The sequence below is a fragment of the Gopherus flavomarginatus genome, chromosome 6 (assembly GCF_025201925.1).
Source record: "Gopherus flavomarginatus isolate rGopFla2 chromosome 6, rGopFla2.mat.asm, whole genome shotgun sequence".
NCBI classification, from domain to species: domain Eukaryota; kingdom Metazoa; phylum Chordata; order Testudines; family Testudinidae; genus Gopherus; species Gopherus flavomarginatus.
Genome location: NC_066622.1, coordinates 63,703,865 through 63,719,813, shown reverse-complemented (window position 1 = coordinate 63,719,813; position 15,949 = coordinate 63,703,865). Strand labels below are relative to the sequence as shown.

Here is a 15,949-nt window from a genome sequence, read left to right as displayed (position 1 = left end):
TGAACCTCATCAGATTTCTTTTAGCCCAATCCTCCAATTTGTCTAGGTCACTCTGGACCGTATCCCTACCCTCCAGCAAATCTACCTCTCCCCCAAGCTTAGTGTCATCTGAGAACTTGCTGAGGGTACAATCCATCCCATCATCCAGATGTTAATGAAGATGTTGAACAAAACCGGCCCGGGACCGACCCCGGGGGTACTCCGCTTGATACTGGCTGCTAACTAGACATGAAGCCGTTGATCCCTACCCATTGAGCCCGACAATCTTGCCAGCTTTCTATCCACTTTATAGTCCATTCATCCAATCCATACTGCTTTAACTTGCTGGCAAGAATACTATGGGAGACCATACCAAAAGCTTTGCTAATGTCAAGATATATCATGTCCATTGCTTTCCCCACATCCACAGAGCCAGTTATCTCATCATAGAAAGCAATCAGGTTGGTCAGGAATGACTTGCCCTTGATGAATCTGTTAACTGTTCCTGATCGCCTTCCTCTCCTCCAAATGGTTTCCTTGAGAACCTGCTCCATGATTTTTCCAGGGACTGAGGTGAAGCTGACCAGTCTGTAGTTCCCAGGTTCTCCTTCTTCCCTTTTTTAAAGAAGGGCACCATATTTGCCTTTTTCCAATCATCTGGGACTTCCTCTGATCGCCACGAGTTTTCAAAGATAATGACAAATGGCTCTACAATCACATCAGCCAGCTCCCTCAGCACCTTTGGATGCATTAGATCCAGACCCACGGACTTGTGCATGTCCTTCTTTTCTAAATAGTCCTTAACTTGTTTTCACAACTGAGGGCTACTTGCCTGTTTTGCCCAGGACAGCAGTGTGGGAGCTGACCTTGTCCGTGAAAACCAAGGCAAAAAAAGCATTTTTCCACATCATCTGTCACAAGGCTGCCTCCCCCATTCATTAAGGGTCCCACGCTTTTCTTGACCTTTTTCTTGTTACTAACATACCTGTAGGCACTCTTCTTGCTACTCTTCACATCCCTTGCTAGCTGCAACTCCAGCTGTGTTCTGGCCTTCCTGATTATACCCCTGCATGCTAGAGCAATATTTTTATATTCCTCTCTCGTCATCTGTCCAAGTTTCCACTTCCTGTAAGCTTCCTTTTTGTGTTTAAGCTCACCCAAGATTTCACTGTTAAGACAAGCTGGCCGCCTGCCATATTTGCTATTTTTTCTGCACATCGGGATTGTTTGTTCCTGCGCCCTCAATAAGGCTTCTTTAAAATACAGCCAGTTTGGTAAAGTGTGATATCATACTTGGTATACCACACTTGGTAACGCATGATACCATAAAATATGGTAAAGTGAATGTAGCAACATTATAAGTAAAGTTATGAACGTAAGCTGAAATCATGGCTGAAGTATGTTTGCCAGGTAAGTCAAGGGAGTGGTTAAACCAGTGGCAAAGGGCAAGCTGACACTGCAGCCAGGTGTCAACAAAGTGGATGCGCCTACGAAGTGGTCATTCTTTGGCCAGAAAGGGGGGCAGGGAAAATGATCTGCATCTTAGCAAACAGAAAGCATGGAGTCTCCTTCCTCCAGCAGACTGCCAGTCTCCTGACTCTCAGCTAGAAACACTGTACTTTTCAAAGAAGGAATAAAACATATATATATATAAATAAATAAAAGAGGGGCAAATCCCAAGACACCCCTCTCTCTCCCCATCTGTCTCTGGCATTTCACTGAAGATGACAAAGAAAAACAGCCACTGGACATTGGGGGAAAAGGTGCCTGACCTAAAGAGTTTGGTCAGCAATGCAGCTGGAACTTTGCTTTGAATCTAATCGAGTTCAAGTAAGCACCAGAAAGTGCTATCTTTACTATCTTTATTTATTTTTTTAACCATTTCTGACTTTTATGCCTCATTACGTGTACTCACTTAAAATTAGTCTCTTTCTAGTTAATAAATTTGTTTTATTGTTTCATCTAATCAGGGCCGGCTTTAGCAAGTGCGGGGCCTGATTCTTGGGGCTTGTACTCAATGGGCGGCGCTCCGAGTCTTTGTCGGCACTTCAGATTGCCGTGCTCTGGCTGGGGGAGTGGGGCCACGGGGCTTTCAGCACTCCGGCCTGGGGGAGCGGGGCCACGTGCTTAGAGCTGTCTGCCCACTCTCTGGCCGGGGGAAGGGGGCGGCAGGGCTTACCGCGATCCGGACGGAGGAGCGGGGCCACGGGACTTGCTGCACTCTGGCTGGCGCTCTGACCAGGGGAGCGGGGCTGCGGAACTTGCCGCACTCTGCTGAGGAAGTGGGGTCGCAGGGTTGCTGGGCTCCGGCTGGGGTAGCGGGGCCACGGGGTTGCTGGGTTCCGGCCGGGATAGCAGGGCCGCAGGGCTTGTTGCACTCAGGCTGGCACTTCGGCTGGGGTAGCGAGGCCGCGGGTTTGCCTCACTCTGGCTGGACGCGGGGCCCTCTTACGCCCGGGGCCCGATTTAGGGGAATGTCTAAAGCCGGCCCTGAATCTAATGCACTGTGTAAATTGAAGTGTCTTATCAGATAAGCTGGTGTACATTATACCCTTAAGGGAATAACAAACAGTATTTGTGGACTGCATAGGAGAGGGCTGGACACTGCAGAACATACATTTCTGGGGGAAGTTTGGGATTGGGAGTGTGTTGGGGTCACCATGCAGTAATAATCAAGGCTGTTGAGAGCCCAGGTGTGGCTGGCAGGCTGCAGTTCACACAAGCATATGGGAGTGACTGGCAGACTGGTGGCTGTTTGAAAGCAGTCCACACTGGAGGTTACAGCAAGGCATTGGAAAGCACCCCAGGTTACAGGGCAGGGGTGACACAGCCACTCCCTGGTCTGGACTGCACCCCGATATGTCACAGTGGTATCGATGATCCTGACACCAGTAGGTGAAGCCAGCTGAGGTGGCTGCAAGGATGCTACTGATTGGGCAGGACGCCCCACAGGTTCCAAAAGGTTCCCCGTAAGGGCCCAGTCCCCAACTATGCATAAGTCCTGAGGTCCCTCCTATAAGCATCCTGCTGGTACCGAGGCAGAAACCACACAGGGCAGCGACACGTCCCTCCTGATGGGACCAGTTAAGATACATAGGATCCCACTTCAGCGTCTGATGAGGAAGAGACCTCTTCTTGTGGTCATGGCTGTACCCACTGGTAGCAGTGAAGAAGGCTCGGAATCTGAAGAAAGGGGAGCTGGGGAGATTATCTGTGGCTTTTCCTTGGATGGTACAGCCCTAACTGGTACCCTGATGGCACAATCCGATGGAGCTGCTTGGTGCAGGGGGACGGCACTGCAGGCAATAGCTTGGGGGCCTGGAGAGGCTTTTGAACTGCTGGTGATGGCGACTCAGAGACTGAACAACCCTCTCGTAGCCTCAAACGCCTTAGGGGTAGACAGTACCAGGAAGATGCACTGTGGCGTACAGAGGTGCCAACTAAGGTGCTTTGGGAGTCGGTCTCAACAGCCTGCACTGGGCTCTGAAGTCAACAAACTCCCCTGTTTAGAAGTATGCTTTGGTGAGTGCTTCTTCTTTGAATGCCCTCCCGAATCTTTAGAAGAAATCATCCTCTTTATGTCTGTCGACACACTTAGTATCAACTCCAATTTCTGATGCCTCTGTTACTAGTGATGCTGATCTGTCTCTTGGTACCAGTTGCCCAGTGGTGAGCTGCTCCTGACCAACACCAAGGTGCTCGGTACCTGGACTGAGGCAGATGGCTCAGATGGAGGACACGGTGCCAGTTCCATCAGGAGATATTTTAAGCTGGCTGCCCTATCTTTTCTTAGAATGAGGCTTAATGCCCTTACAAATGCCACACCTGTCATTCGCATGAGTCTGCCTCAAGAACTTAAGGCAGCTGGGGTGAGGGTCACTACTAGACATTGCCTTGCTGCTAGAGTGTCAGGGCTTGAAACCCTAAAGAGCATGGCATATCATCGGTCCTGGGGCCAGTACCCAAACGGGGTGTCAGAACCACACACAGTAACAAAAACAATTATTTTCTGTACTGACTATAGATGGGTACTATTTACAGGTACTGAGTAGAGACTTGCAGAAGACCAGGGAGCTCCAACAACTGTCACAGGGGGTAGGAAGTAACGGAAGGGGGTTGGGGCAGTTCATCCCATTATGCCTGCATAGTGTGGGTGCTCAGGTCGCCCCAACGGGTAATACTAACAGCTGAAACTCTCCTACAACTGTACACTGGAGCACACAAACACGTACAGTGGAATGGATATCTGCAATCACTTGAAGAACTGGAGTTTACCTGTACTGCCTCCCAGGATACTCTTGGATCTGAGATGCGGATAATCTGCAGGGGCTGCATGTGACTGCATATGTACACGCCTGTGTGTTGTGTGTGTCAGTTTTCTCCCTCCCTACATGCACACTGCAATCAAAATTTCACTTTAACAGGTCTGCAGACCCTAGCATGAGAAAGTAGAAACATTTCCCCATGCTTACTTGAAAGTTTCCTTTCTCTCAGCAGTAAGGTCCATAGATCCAGACCGGACACAGAGCAGATCATTCTTCGTTACTAACTGGGACCCCAATTCAGGATTTAAGTCAATAAGAAATTTTGAAGTTTCTGTTAAGCGCTACAGAACATAGCTGTCAAGTGTTCTGGAAGTGAATTCTGAACTAGTCTACTGACCATACAACTATCCTTTGCTGAGCAAGTTCTCAAACTGGCTAGGTTTTCAGGGCTGGGGCAAATCTCACTGCCAGGGACTGACAGCTCTGGCTCTGCCTCCTTTGGCGGAAGTAGGCTGAGGGCCCACTGGAATGGATCTGTAGACCTTATTAGAAGTTTTCAGGCAAATGGATAAATTTTCTCCTTCCATACTGAACTCTGATTCCTAGGAGGGAGGCTGATCTTGCATTCTGTATCAGCATTTTGGCATTTGCTTAGCTCCAACTAGAGATCACATCAATAACCTTTAAAGATGCAAACTACTGACCTGTGACTCTTGTTCATCAAACAGCAGCTTCCGAGTGTCTGGATCCAAGTCAATAGCAAGGGTGGCATAGGCTGCAGGACAGAAAAATGAGTCAGGGTTGCTGTCAGCATGCTACTGAAGGGAGAGCTAAGAGTTACAGAGGATACCTACAGTTCAGTTTTAGAAGTTTCCCCTGTGTTGTAATTGAGTTTATCTCAGAGGTCCCATAGGAATTCACAAGGCTAAAGGTGAACAGATGCTTCTTGTGATGCTGCCATTCCTTCCCCAGAAAATCACGTGCACAGCCCTCTGACTGGCAGGAATCTGTTTCTGATGCTTTTTCCCTGCCCTCCTCATCTCTATCCTGATGTTCCATCTCTTCAACTGGCGAAAATTAAAAACAACAAACATAATATTACATGCTCTGTAGCCTTTAGAGAGACACAAGTACCTCACTGAGAACCACGCTGTGTGAGCTCGTTAGGAGTGCTTACATGACACACAAATGCCAGTGAAGATGTGGCAGAAGCTGCTTTACAACAAACTAACTAAAAACAGTAGATTCACACTTTAAAGAAGAAATTTGCATTTGCTAATCAGTTGCACCAGAAAGGTGTTTTTTTTCCTGTCAAGGGATCTAGGTAATACAACCTGGGTTTTACATCTCAGATTCTGAGACTCTAAAGGGGACCACTGTGATCACATAGCCTTACTTCCTGTATTACACAGGCTCGGGGACTTCCCTGAATTAATTCCTGTTTGAACTAGAGCAGATCTTTAGAAAAACATCCAATCTAAATTTTAAAGTTGCCAATGATTGAAAATCTCACAGGTAGGTCATTGCAACCTCCACAGCCCCATCCCCTTTCAAATCCATTCAAAATGCTGGGGCTAATTCTCTGCCTGACACGTAATTCAGTAACATCAGTCCCAATGAATCTGTTCTTTGGGGAGAAGTTGCATGGAAGAAAGAACAATGGATGCTGGTCAGAGAGGAGAGAAAGCCGTGATCAAGAGTGGGATCATTAGTGCACTGAAGGGGACAGAGGGACTGATTGTGAAGGGTCCTGAAGATAAGGACAAAACAGGTATTTTGTTCCTGTGAAGAACACCGGGTAGATACTGGGCTACAAGTCATGCCAGTTAGCATGGCTGACAATATGCTCCAGCAATGTCCCAACAGAGGAGTGGCAGGGGTTCAATAGGGTCTGTCCTTTCAGCAGAAAGACGAGTAGGTCCAAGGGAGGTAGCTCTCTTTCTCTGCAGCAAGGCAGCATGTCTCTTGTTTTAAGTTCTTCCATATCCCCTGTTCCCATAGTTACTCTCATGGCAGCACAGCAGGATCCTCTTGTGGCAGCGTCTCCACAGAAGTGCAAATGTGCAACAGGCTGTAGGGCTCTGCCCAGGTGTGAGCCCCTGTATCTTTAGACTGCTGGGCTCTGGGCAACCTCTCACTTGATTACACTACAGTGCCCTCACAAGACCCCTCCCTTTCCCTCCTGCTGCTCAGCCACCTGCTCTAATGCCATTAGAACATTTGATAGAGATCAGGGACAGGAGACTACTAGTGTAACAGAAGACGAATGCACTACACCTGGTTCTTCAAATATACAAACTTAACATACAACACTGTACAACCAGAGGAGTTTGAGATTTTGTGGGCCCGATAAGAAGCCCTCTCCAATAATGTGATTCAATCACAGTGTAGAACGAAACATTCTATTAAAGTCTACAATCCACAACAATAATGCTATAAAGTAGAAAATTAAAGGCTGATAGAGGTAGGTCTGAATGACCTTCTAGCAAAGCTTCTCCAATCCAAATGATTCAACTTTACCTTCGCAGCCACCACTGGAGCCATTGCAGATCCCACTGTCCAGGCATACACCAGAATATTCTTTTGTCAGAGGGAATTTAATGTAGTGGCTAAACAAAGAAAATGTATTCTTCTTAGGACATTCATGTTAGTGCCCAATGCCAGAATGCCTTGGTCCCCTACATCAGTGGTTCTCAACTAGGTGTATGTGTGCCCCTGCGGGTACGCAGAGGTCTTCCAGGGGGTACATCTAGATATTTGCCTAGTTTTACAACAGGCTACATAAAAAGCAGTGGCAAAGTCAAACTAAAATTTCACACAGATAACTTGTATACATTGCTGTATATGCTAGGCAATGAAATGTAAATACAGTATTTATATTCCAATTGAGTTATTTGATAATTATGTGGTAATATTGAGAACGTAAGCAATGTTTCAGTACTAGTGTGCTGTGACACTTTTGTATTTTATGTCTGGTTTTATAAGTGAGGTGTAACCTGGGGTACACAAGACAAATCAGACTTCTGAAAGCAGTACAGTTGTCTGAAAAGGTTGAGAGCCACTGCTGTACATCAGTTAAAGACAATGAACAAGCCTGAGTGGCCACAGAACCAAATCAAAACAAACCATCACATACAGCAGCCCTGGCTTCAACAGGAGCAAACTCAAGTTAACACAGTGTTTTTGAAAATCCCACCCAAAAGCCTTTACAGTTTTATCTCTGCAACTGGATGATAGTAAAGGGAATATCATTATAACATGCGCCGACTGCCAGTATATCTGAACATTTTAATGGGGGCCTCTGCATGTACACACACAGACACAGTTATTTTCCTTCCTTTCTCTCCTCTGAGGGAGGGTGTAGAAGAAGGAAGGTGGGGGTAAGTCTTTCAGTCACAGACATTGTGGCAACATTTTTGTTGAAAGAAAGCAAGTAGAAAATTCAAGTAGAGAAGCCAATCAGAGCAGAGAGATTATAGCAGTCAATTGAAGTAGAGAGTTGCCTTAATTATCAAAGCGATCATGCAAGTCCCTTCACTCTGAATGGCTAATGGTGGCCAGTCAGCCAGAGAACAAGGGTTTACATACAGCTCAGTTATTTAGAAATAATCACTGCAGAAATCATGCACATCAGAGGGAGCATGGTCACAGGGAAAAGCTGTAGAGCTCTGGGCCAGAAACTGGGCAGCCTCCTGCCCTCAGAGGGGTTGAGATAGACTCACTACAGTATAACCGCATGAGCTAATACTAGAATTTTGTATAAACATCCCCACTACCATGCCTGTACTTACCCAATCTGCTCCAAGACAACATTGTACAAGTGATCCAGAGTGAGCTTGTGTTTGGGCACAGAGATTAGCAGTGGCTGCCCACAAAGAACAGTCCCCGAAGAAGTGCTGGACTGTCTTATTCTCTTTTCTCTGAAGTATACAGAGAGAATGATGCACTCAGCGCCATCCTCGCTTGACTTGCGAACTTCATATCTGTTTGAAAGAAAGAAATGCGTGAGTTCTACCCCTACAGCACAGTGGGCAGAAGCAATACTAATTAACTCTAGCAAGGGTTCTGCAAAAGATTAACACTTGGGAAGGACAAGAGGGGTTCTCAAACTTTTGCCATGTTATGGACCATACCTTACCAGAGAGATTCTCTCATGGACCCCTCCCAGGCACTGAGGATTGTGCTGATGGCTATCCCTGCCCCTTCGCCCAGAGCCCAGCTCATCACTGCTGTCTCCCTTGCCTCTCGCAGAACACTGCTGTGGTGACTATAGATATTGTTTATGTTAAAAAGCACCACTAAGAAAATACGTCTCTAGTGTAATAAAAGTTCTGCCCCTTTTGAAAGGTTAACCACACCATCTCCTTCATCTAGCCACATAACAAACAGCATATATTCCTTGACAAATCCTTCTGGTTGCCCCCTCATCCCCATACAAAATCAACATTTACCTCAGCCTTATCCAAATTAAGCCTCAGAAAGCCAGCCCTCTTCCAGACTTCAATCTCATACAGACCTCGGGTCCTTTGTTCCACTGAACAAGCAGGTTCAGAAGTAATGGGGACACAGAGCTAAGCATCACACTCAAACTAAAGCACTGCAACCCATATCACTTCAATAACCATCCCCGCACACTTCTATACCAGAGGGGCAACAAGCTGTAACTTTACAGTACTTTGCAGTAAAGAGCCTTAAAAGCAACTGCCCAAAACTACCCACTGGAATAAATGAGTAGAGCCACTCAGGCACAGCTCCACCTGCTCCTACTAGGAACCACAGACATGTCAGCAGTACTTATATCCAATGGTGTTAAAGGCAGGTGATAGAGCTGTAAGAATCAGCATTTGCCACTTCTTGAGTTTTTGCAGTGATGGTCCCTTCTAAAGAATTCCATGGACTGGACAGTACCAAGTGTTGTGCCTATATTTTAAAGAGGCACTAAGGATCATGTGGGGAATTAAATGCCAGAACACTTTCCTTCTGGTATCTAGTAATTTGGTCTAAATGATAATTTAAAAATAGAACACAACACTAGGAAGAGCACACTATGACAGGGTATAATCAGCAAAGTTTCTAAAAAGGAAAATCAAGTCTCACTAATCTACCAGTCAATAAACAAGTGGATACAGGCAAACAATTCATTGAGCCTTTCAAAAGGCCTTTCGCAAAGTCCCTCACAAAAGCTACTAAAGAAACTAAACAGTCACGATGAAAAAGGCAAAAATATCATTTACAGGTCAAAAACTGTCTAAGAAAAGGAAAACAGAATAAGAATAAATGGCCAGTTTACATCCTGGCAAAGGTTAATACTGGGTGCCACAAGGTAGCATACCCATGTTTTATATGTTTATTAGTTAATCTGGAAAAAAGGGGCAGGCATCAGAGTGGAAAATTTGCACATGACAAAATTATTTAGTTTAGTCAAGAACAAAGAAACGTTAGGACCTTTAGAGGTACCCAGCATAGTTAGGTGAATGGACACGATTTCAGTACATATTCAGTTTTGACAAATGCAAAACACATACATTGGAGAGAATAATATGAAATTGTTCATACATCTTAAAAGGTTCTAAATTAACTACATCAACCCACTGTATCACTGTAGACAGCTCAATGTGCAGCAATGGTTAAAAACCCCAAAGGTTTTATGGAATGGAATAAAGAATAATAAGGAAAATAGCATTATTGTATCTCACAAAGGATACTGCAGAATTAGAGGGGGCAGAGAAGGGTAATGAGACTGACTAGGGGCCCGAATAAAGTCTCCTATGAAGAGATTGCAAAGACCAGGATTGTTACCCTATAGGAGGATACAATAAAAGTAAACAAAATAATGTGTGATCTACAGAGGAAGGTTGGGAGCTTTTAGTCACCCTCTCTCATGATACCTCAGCAAGGGAACAGTGAGTGAAACTGAAAAGTGACAAATTCAAACTAATAACAGGAAGGAGGAGGGACAGCTCAATGCTTTGAGCATTGGCCTGCTAAACCCAGGGTTGTGAGTTTAATCCTTGAGGGGGCCATTTAGGGATTTGGGGCAAAAATCTATCTGGCGATTGGTCCTACTTTGAGCAGGGGGTTGGACTAGATGACCTCCTGAGGTCCCTTTCAACCCTGATAGTCTATGATTCTAAGCACAATGGACAATTAACCTGTCGAACTCATCGTCAAAGGATATTACAGAGGCCAAGAGCTTGACAAAATTAAAAAAGATTAGACATTTATTACAGTAACAACAATATCCAAAATTGTTATAGTAAATATTAAACATACAGATTAGTTTTGGAAAGGATCTAAAACCTCATTTCAGGACATGAGTCAATTGTTAATTGAGAAGGTTAGGAAAAACTTGCCAGAACTGCCTACTGCAGAGAGTTTCTCACACCTTCCTTAGAAACATCAGGTATAAGATACTGCTGGAGAAAAGACACTGGACTAGCTGCGTCTGATCCACTGACTGGTCTGATCCAGACTGACAACTGCTATGTCCTTACTCGTGGTACTAAGTAGGAAGCTTCTGCAGCCAAATCAATGTTTTAGAAACCAGGAACATTTTGGAATAAATATCACAGCATGTGGTAAGAAAGAGAAAGCAGAATAAAGTGGTTTATGACATGGCAAACACATATTTTATAAAAATGTGCACATTTGTGTAAGTTAAAGGTGACCTGCAAATCAGTTCGGCAAAGTTGCATCAACTTTAACAATAAAATATACTGAATGCCCCTATTAGCCAGGCTACAAGAACGGGGGTATTCAGAATATTAATCACCTGAAAAGCTTTCATTTTAGGTCCCATGACCTAAGAAGACATTGAAAATAAACAAAAAAAAACCTAAACCAAAAACAATAAAACTTTGCAAAACTGTGCACTGTACTTTTTAAAAAGTCACTTACCTGACCCCCTTGTAGGCCGGCTCCATGCTCCAGCAGGATCCCTGGGTGATGTGACATCACCAGCATGGTACATGCTGGGGCGTTACATCGGAGCGGGAGCCGGAAGCCCTAGTGGGGCTGGACATCATGGGACCTATGAAAAAAAGATAATAAGTGTTCCGGCTATGTACTGAATGCCCTCTTCTGTTTAGCCTGGAGAATGAGGGCATTCAGCACAAACAGCTGATGGCATTTTGTCAGATTGATTTGCAGACCACCTTTACATACAGTCACATTCTGATGACATGCCACAGAGATCTCACTATTCTTTCAGCAGGAATAACATTCCTCCAGAGAACAATTTACAGTGCTATGGGAAGTGGAAATACACCCATAAAGCAACACTTTGGCCACAAGGCCCTTGTGTGCATTTCCAAGGGCCTTATGAGAAATTCTGTTTTATCTAAACCCACACCCTTGCTTCAAAAAACATCTCCCCCTCTACAGTTTATATGCTCCAACTGTCAGTTACTATACCATTGCTTTGTATGGAACTGTCTCAATTATATATTGAAACATATTGTCATAAGCGGGAGAGTGTATGAGTAGAGAGACCTATAAAAGAAGCTACTTTCAGAGAATTCCAGTGTCACTCTCACTTCCCTCACAAAATTGACCTGCAAAGGAAAACAATGCACTTGTACTTTCTTTCTGGTTTAAGGTGAATATAGAAGACTAATGATGCGTTTGGTTTTGTTTTAAGCTAGAAGCTTCTTTTTTAAAACCGTAAGATATTTAGATCTTGCCTGTCCTGGAAGACTGTATTGTTACTAGAGAAGTAGTGAAACAATGACATCATAAGAACCAAGAAACTGGAAGCTGAACAACTGAGAAGAAAAAGGCTTTTAATCCATCTGCCCAAAACTCTAGTTTGTTTTTGTTAAGGCCTATTTAATTTAAACTCCAAATGAAGTCTTGGGAGAAAAGATGCTTTCGTTAAAGATTCAACATCCCCAAGTTCAATTAAGGTTTGAGAATTCACAATGTACATCTCTTGAGATGTCCTCCAGGAAATCCATAAAATACCAGAGTTGATATTCTAGATACCACCTTCCCCAAAAAGGCCCAAAACGAAACAAAGCTTTTCAGATTTTCTTTAGCCATAACAAAAGGGACCAAGGGAAAAAAAAGGCTCAAATCCAGCATTTTAAAAACACTTTCCAGAGCATCTTTCAAAACCAATTGGGATTAAAACGTCGGCACTAACACAAGACATCCTTTGTTAAAGTTATGTGGAAAAAAGTGTAGTGCCCTCTATCCTCTACCTCCTCTGAAAGTTCTCCCTGTCAAAGTGCCTGTTTGGCAATGTATCTGTACATAAGGCAGCCCTGTGTACAGCGAAACCTTTTCCAAAGCCCCCATCTGACACTTAAGAGATCCTGCTGACAAAAGCAACAGAATGAAAGTCATAACTGTACTGTCACACTCTGCCCTGGCTCTGCTTTTCACTGAAGGGAGGTGACATCCCCAGGATACAATCTGAAATGTGAAATCACTGTGACCCGTTAACTCTCTAGCTCAGGACACCTCTTATGCTGCTCTGTGAGTGAAAGGCAGCCCCTCCAGGCTTTTCTCTCACACAGCCATCAGCATATAAAGGCACATCCAGCAAAGTTACATGAATGGTCTCTCAGCCACTCGTGAACTCTATACAGGGAGACACTCCCATTAACTAGTCCACCACTCCATCAAAAGGTAATGGATATGCACCAGCCTTTGTTAACCTGAGTAGAGATTCCCCCAAATACTTCAGTCAAAGCACATTGGTTCAAATAAAATATTAAAACAAGTTTATTAACTATAAAAAGATAGATTTTAAGTGATTATAACTGGTAAAGGCATAAAAGTCAGAATTGGTTACAAAAAGAAATAAAATAACATTGCAATCTAATTCCTAAACATAACCAAGGATAGTCAACAGGCTCTCTCCTTCCAGTCAGGACCACACCTCCCAGTTCAGTGATGCTACCCTTTTGTCTTTCAAATTCTCTTGCTACCATGAGGGGAGAAGGGGAAGAAGAGGTAATGAAGAAGCCATTGTCTCTTATTTTACACCCTCCTACTCTACTTAAGGAATACCCTCCTGCGGGGTGCAGACATTCAGTCTGTGGTATACGTGAGATGTGAAGTGTATGGCAAATTTCTTGCTTATACCTTCTGCATATATGCTGTTTGGAGAACAATATGTAAGGCCTCGGTTTACAGTCCTCTGGTATCTCTAAGGAGCTAGTCTGTGGGCATTTTCCAGGACTCTCAATATGTTTCAGTAACAAACATACAGCAAAATCTCATAACTCCATATACAACATTAATGCACAAATTTTATAGGACAATGATGTTCCGCAAATTATGACTTTTCAAATGTCGTCTCATGAGGCATGCTTTGTACAAAATATCATAACCCTATAAAACGGGTGAATAGGAGGTTACAGGGGGTTACTTGGGTACATGGTGTCACAGGAGGCTGTTCTACGTTTCCTATAGATCCCTCCTTCCATCTGGAAAATGAGAACTGGGTGCTAATTAACAACATTTATTGAATTCAAAACTCCAGAATCATAAAACTCAAGCCCACCAAGAGTGATTCTGTTCTCCTATCTGAAGATCTTTATTGATTCTCTCATCAAAACAATGCTGGATGGATGTTACAAAGAACTGACAACTTAGGAGGGAAAATGTTCCCTTTTTGGAACCACTTCATGAAGCAGTACTGGTATAAGAAGAAATGAAAAAGCTGCCAGGCCAGGTTTTCTAAGGACCCCAGAACTCCATACCGCTTGAGCAATGAACTTTGGATTACATAAAACAAATGCATACATGTGGTCCTTGATTTCAGTGTTCAGGAGGATAATTCTCATGGGGTTGCCCAGGGTCTCATATCCACCACAACTGCCCTGTGATTATTCCTGGTGTTCTCAGATATCAACCATATTCACAGGCACAATTAGTAACATTAAATATCTTTTGTTTCTGGCAGTGTCCACAATGCAACAGGCACTTTCCAGATGCTATGAAAGGATTGTCCCCTCCTGAAGGGCTCACAATCTAAATAACAGATTTGATCTGTGGCATGAGACTATAGACAGAGCTGTGTGAAAGTTATATCTCCTTCAGGCTCAGATTAGAGCCACCGTCTCCTCCTGTCCACACCAACAGAATTTCAGGGGCCACAGATGAATGGAACTTGAAGGGCTCCAGACTCTTTGGGAATTACATCCCACAACCAATAAAGTCAATGGGAACTGCTGGGCAGCTGGCACTTTCAAAGTTGGGCGATTTATTTAGGGTTTTAAATATGGATTTGGGGGCCTATATTTGGGGCACCCATTTTAGAAAATCTTGGACTGATTAATTCTCAATAATGCCTGGGAGACCTGCTGCAAACCAGTGAGTAAGCAAACAACAAGGCAAGTACAGTACAACTTTTCAGATAAACTTGCACAGCTGGTTCCACTCCCAGCTCTGCACACTAAGGCACAGACCTCAATATTGGTGCAAAAAAGGTTAACAACAACATCGTAATTCACTATCATTTTAGGTTATTACAAACTCACCTTTGCCTTTACTGAATTTTAGGAGATATTTACAATTCTTTTCCATATACAAAATGCTCTGAGATCAACAGCTTATGTATTTAGGTATTTAATTGTCTGTTTTATTAAATGAAGCGTTCATGCTAATTAAACAAATTCCTGATGAAAAACTGTTTGGTTTGTTTATGTAACAAACTCTCCTTTCCGTATGATTGAGAACCCCCAACTTCATTAACATGGTTCAATCATTGAGACGAGGATACAGTGCACCCAGCAGAACAAATGTTGTAGGCAAATTGCTGGATAAAGTGTATGAAAGAGAAATTAATCAGTGTGCAAAAGGTCTAGAGTGTAAAATTGTTAACCTTAGTCTTGATGGGTGGAGCAATGTCCACAATGACACTGTTGTATGCGCTTGTGTGATAATACAGAAACAACTGCTACATCAAGAAATGCACACACAGCAGAATACTTACCAGAAGTAGCAGTAAAAGCAATAACAAACAGAAAAAAAAATTCAAATGTCTAGTATGCAGGTTGGTCACAGACAATGCTGCAGATGTATCCAAGCTGGGAAGAAATTTAGGAGAGAGTAAAGAGAGTCCCAAGATAACAACATACAGTTGCAGTGCTCATTAGATGCACCTCCTAGCCAAAGACTTCAGTGTTCCTGAAATAAAGGCTAATGTTGAAACTGCAAAATACTTCATAACAACCACTTTACAGCAGCTGCTCTAAAAAAAAGTGGGATGAACCAAGCTAACTCTCCCACAAAACATGCAATGAAACTCAATAGTGGAGTGTTTTGAGCACTATATCAAGAACTCGCCTAGTCTTATGACAGTTTGTGAACAAAACCATGAAAAAATAGATGGCACTGTCACAGCCAAAGTTCTCATAATTGGGCTTAAGAGAAACGTTGGACACATGCTAAAGTACCCTGAAGCCTATTTCTGTAGCCTTGAACAAAATGCAGGGAAATAGCTGTTTTATTGCTGACGCTGTTGAAATTTGGAAGGAACTGAGTGAGATCTTAAAAAGAGAAATATGCAATGATAGAGTTAAATTACAAGCATTAAAAAAACAAATGGGATAAGCACTATCTCCAGCTCCTTTTCTTGCAAATATTCTCAATACTTGGTACCAGGGTCAAACTTTAACTGCTGAAGAACAGGAATTGGCTATGACATGGACATCCAGCAGTGGTCTCTCCATAAAACCAACTATAATAAACTT

General features: G+C 43.5%; 1 protein-coding gene across 1 annotated transcript in view; it reads right to left on the bottom strand.

The window, feature by feature from the left end:
• Positions 1-15,949, bottom strand: part of LOC127054156 (ubiquitin carboxyl-terminal hydrolase 4-like) — a 122,700-nt gene that overhangs the window by 17,111 nt on the left and 89,640 nt on the right. Inside the window, 4 exon segments of the mRNA XM_050960072.1 lie at positions 4,949-5,019; positions 5,099-5,311; positions 6,765-6,853; positions 8,036-8,227. Coding sequence (XP_050816029.1) covers positions 4,949-5,019; positions 5,099-5,311; positions 6,765-6,853; positions 8,036-8,227 — 565 coding nt within the window.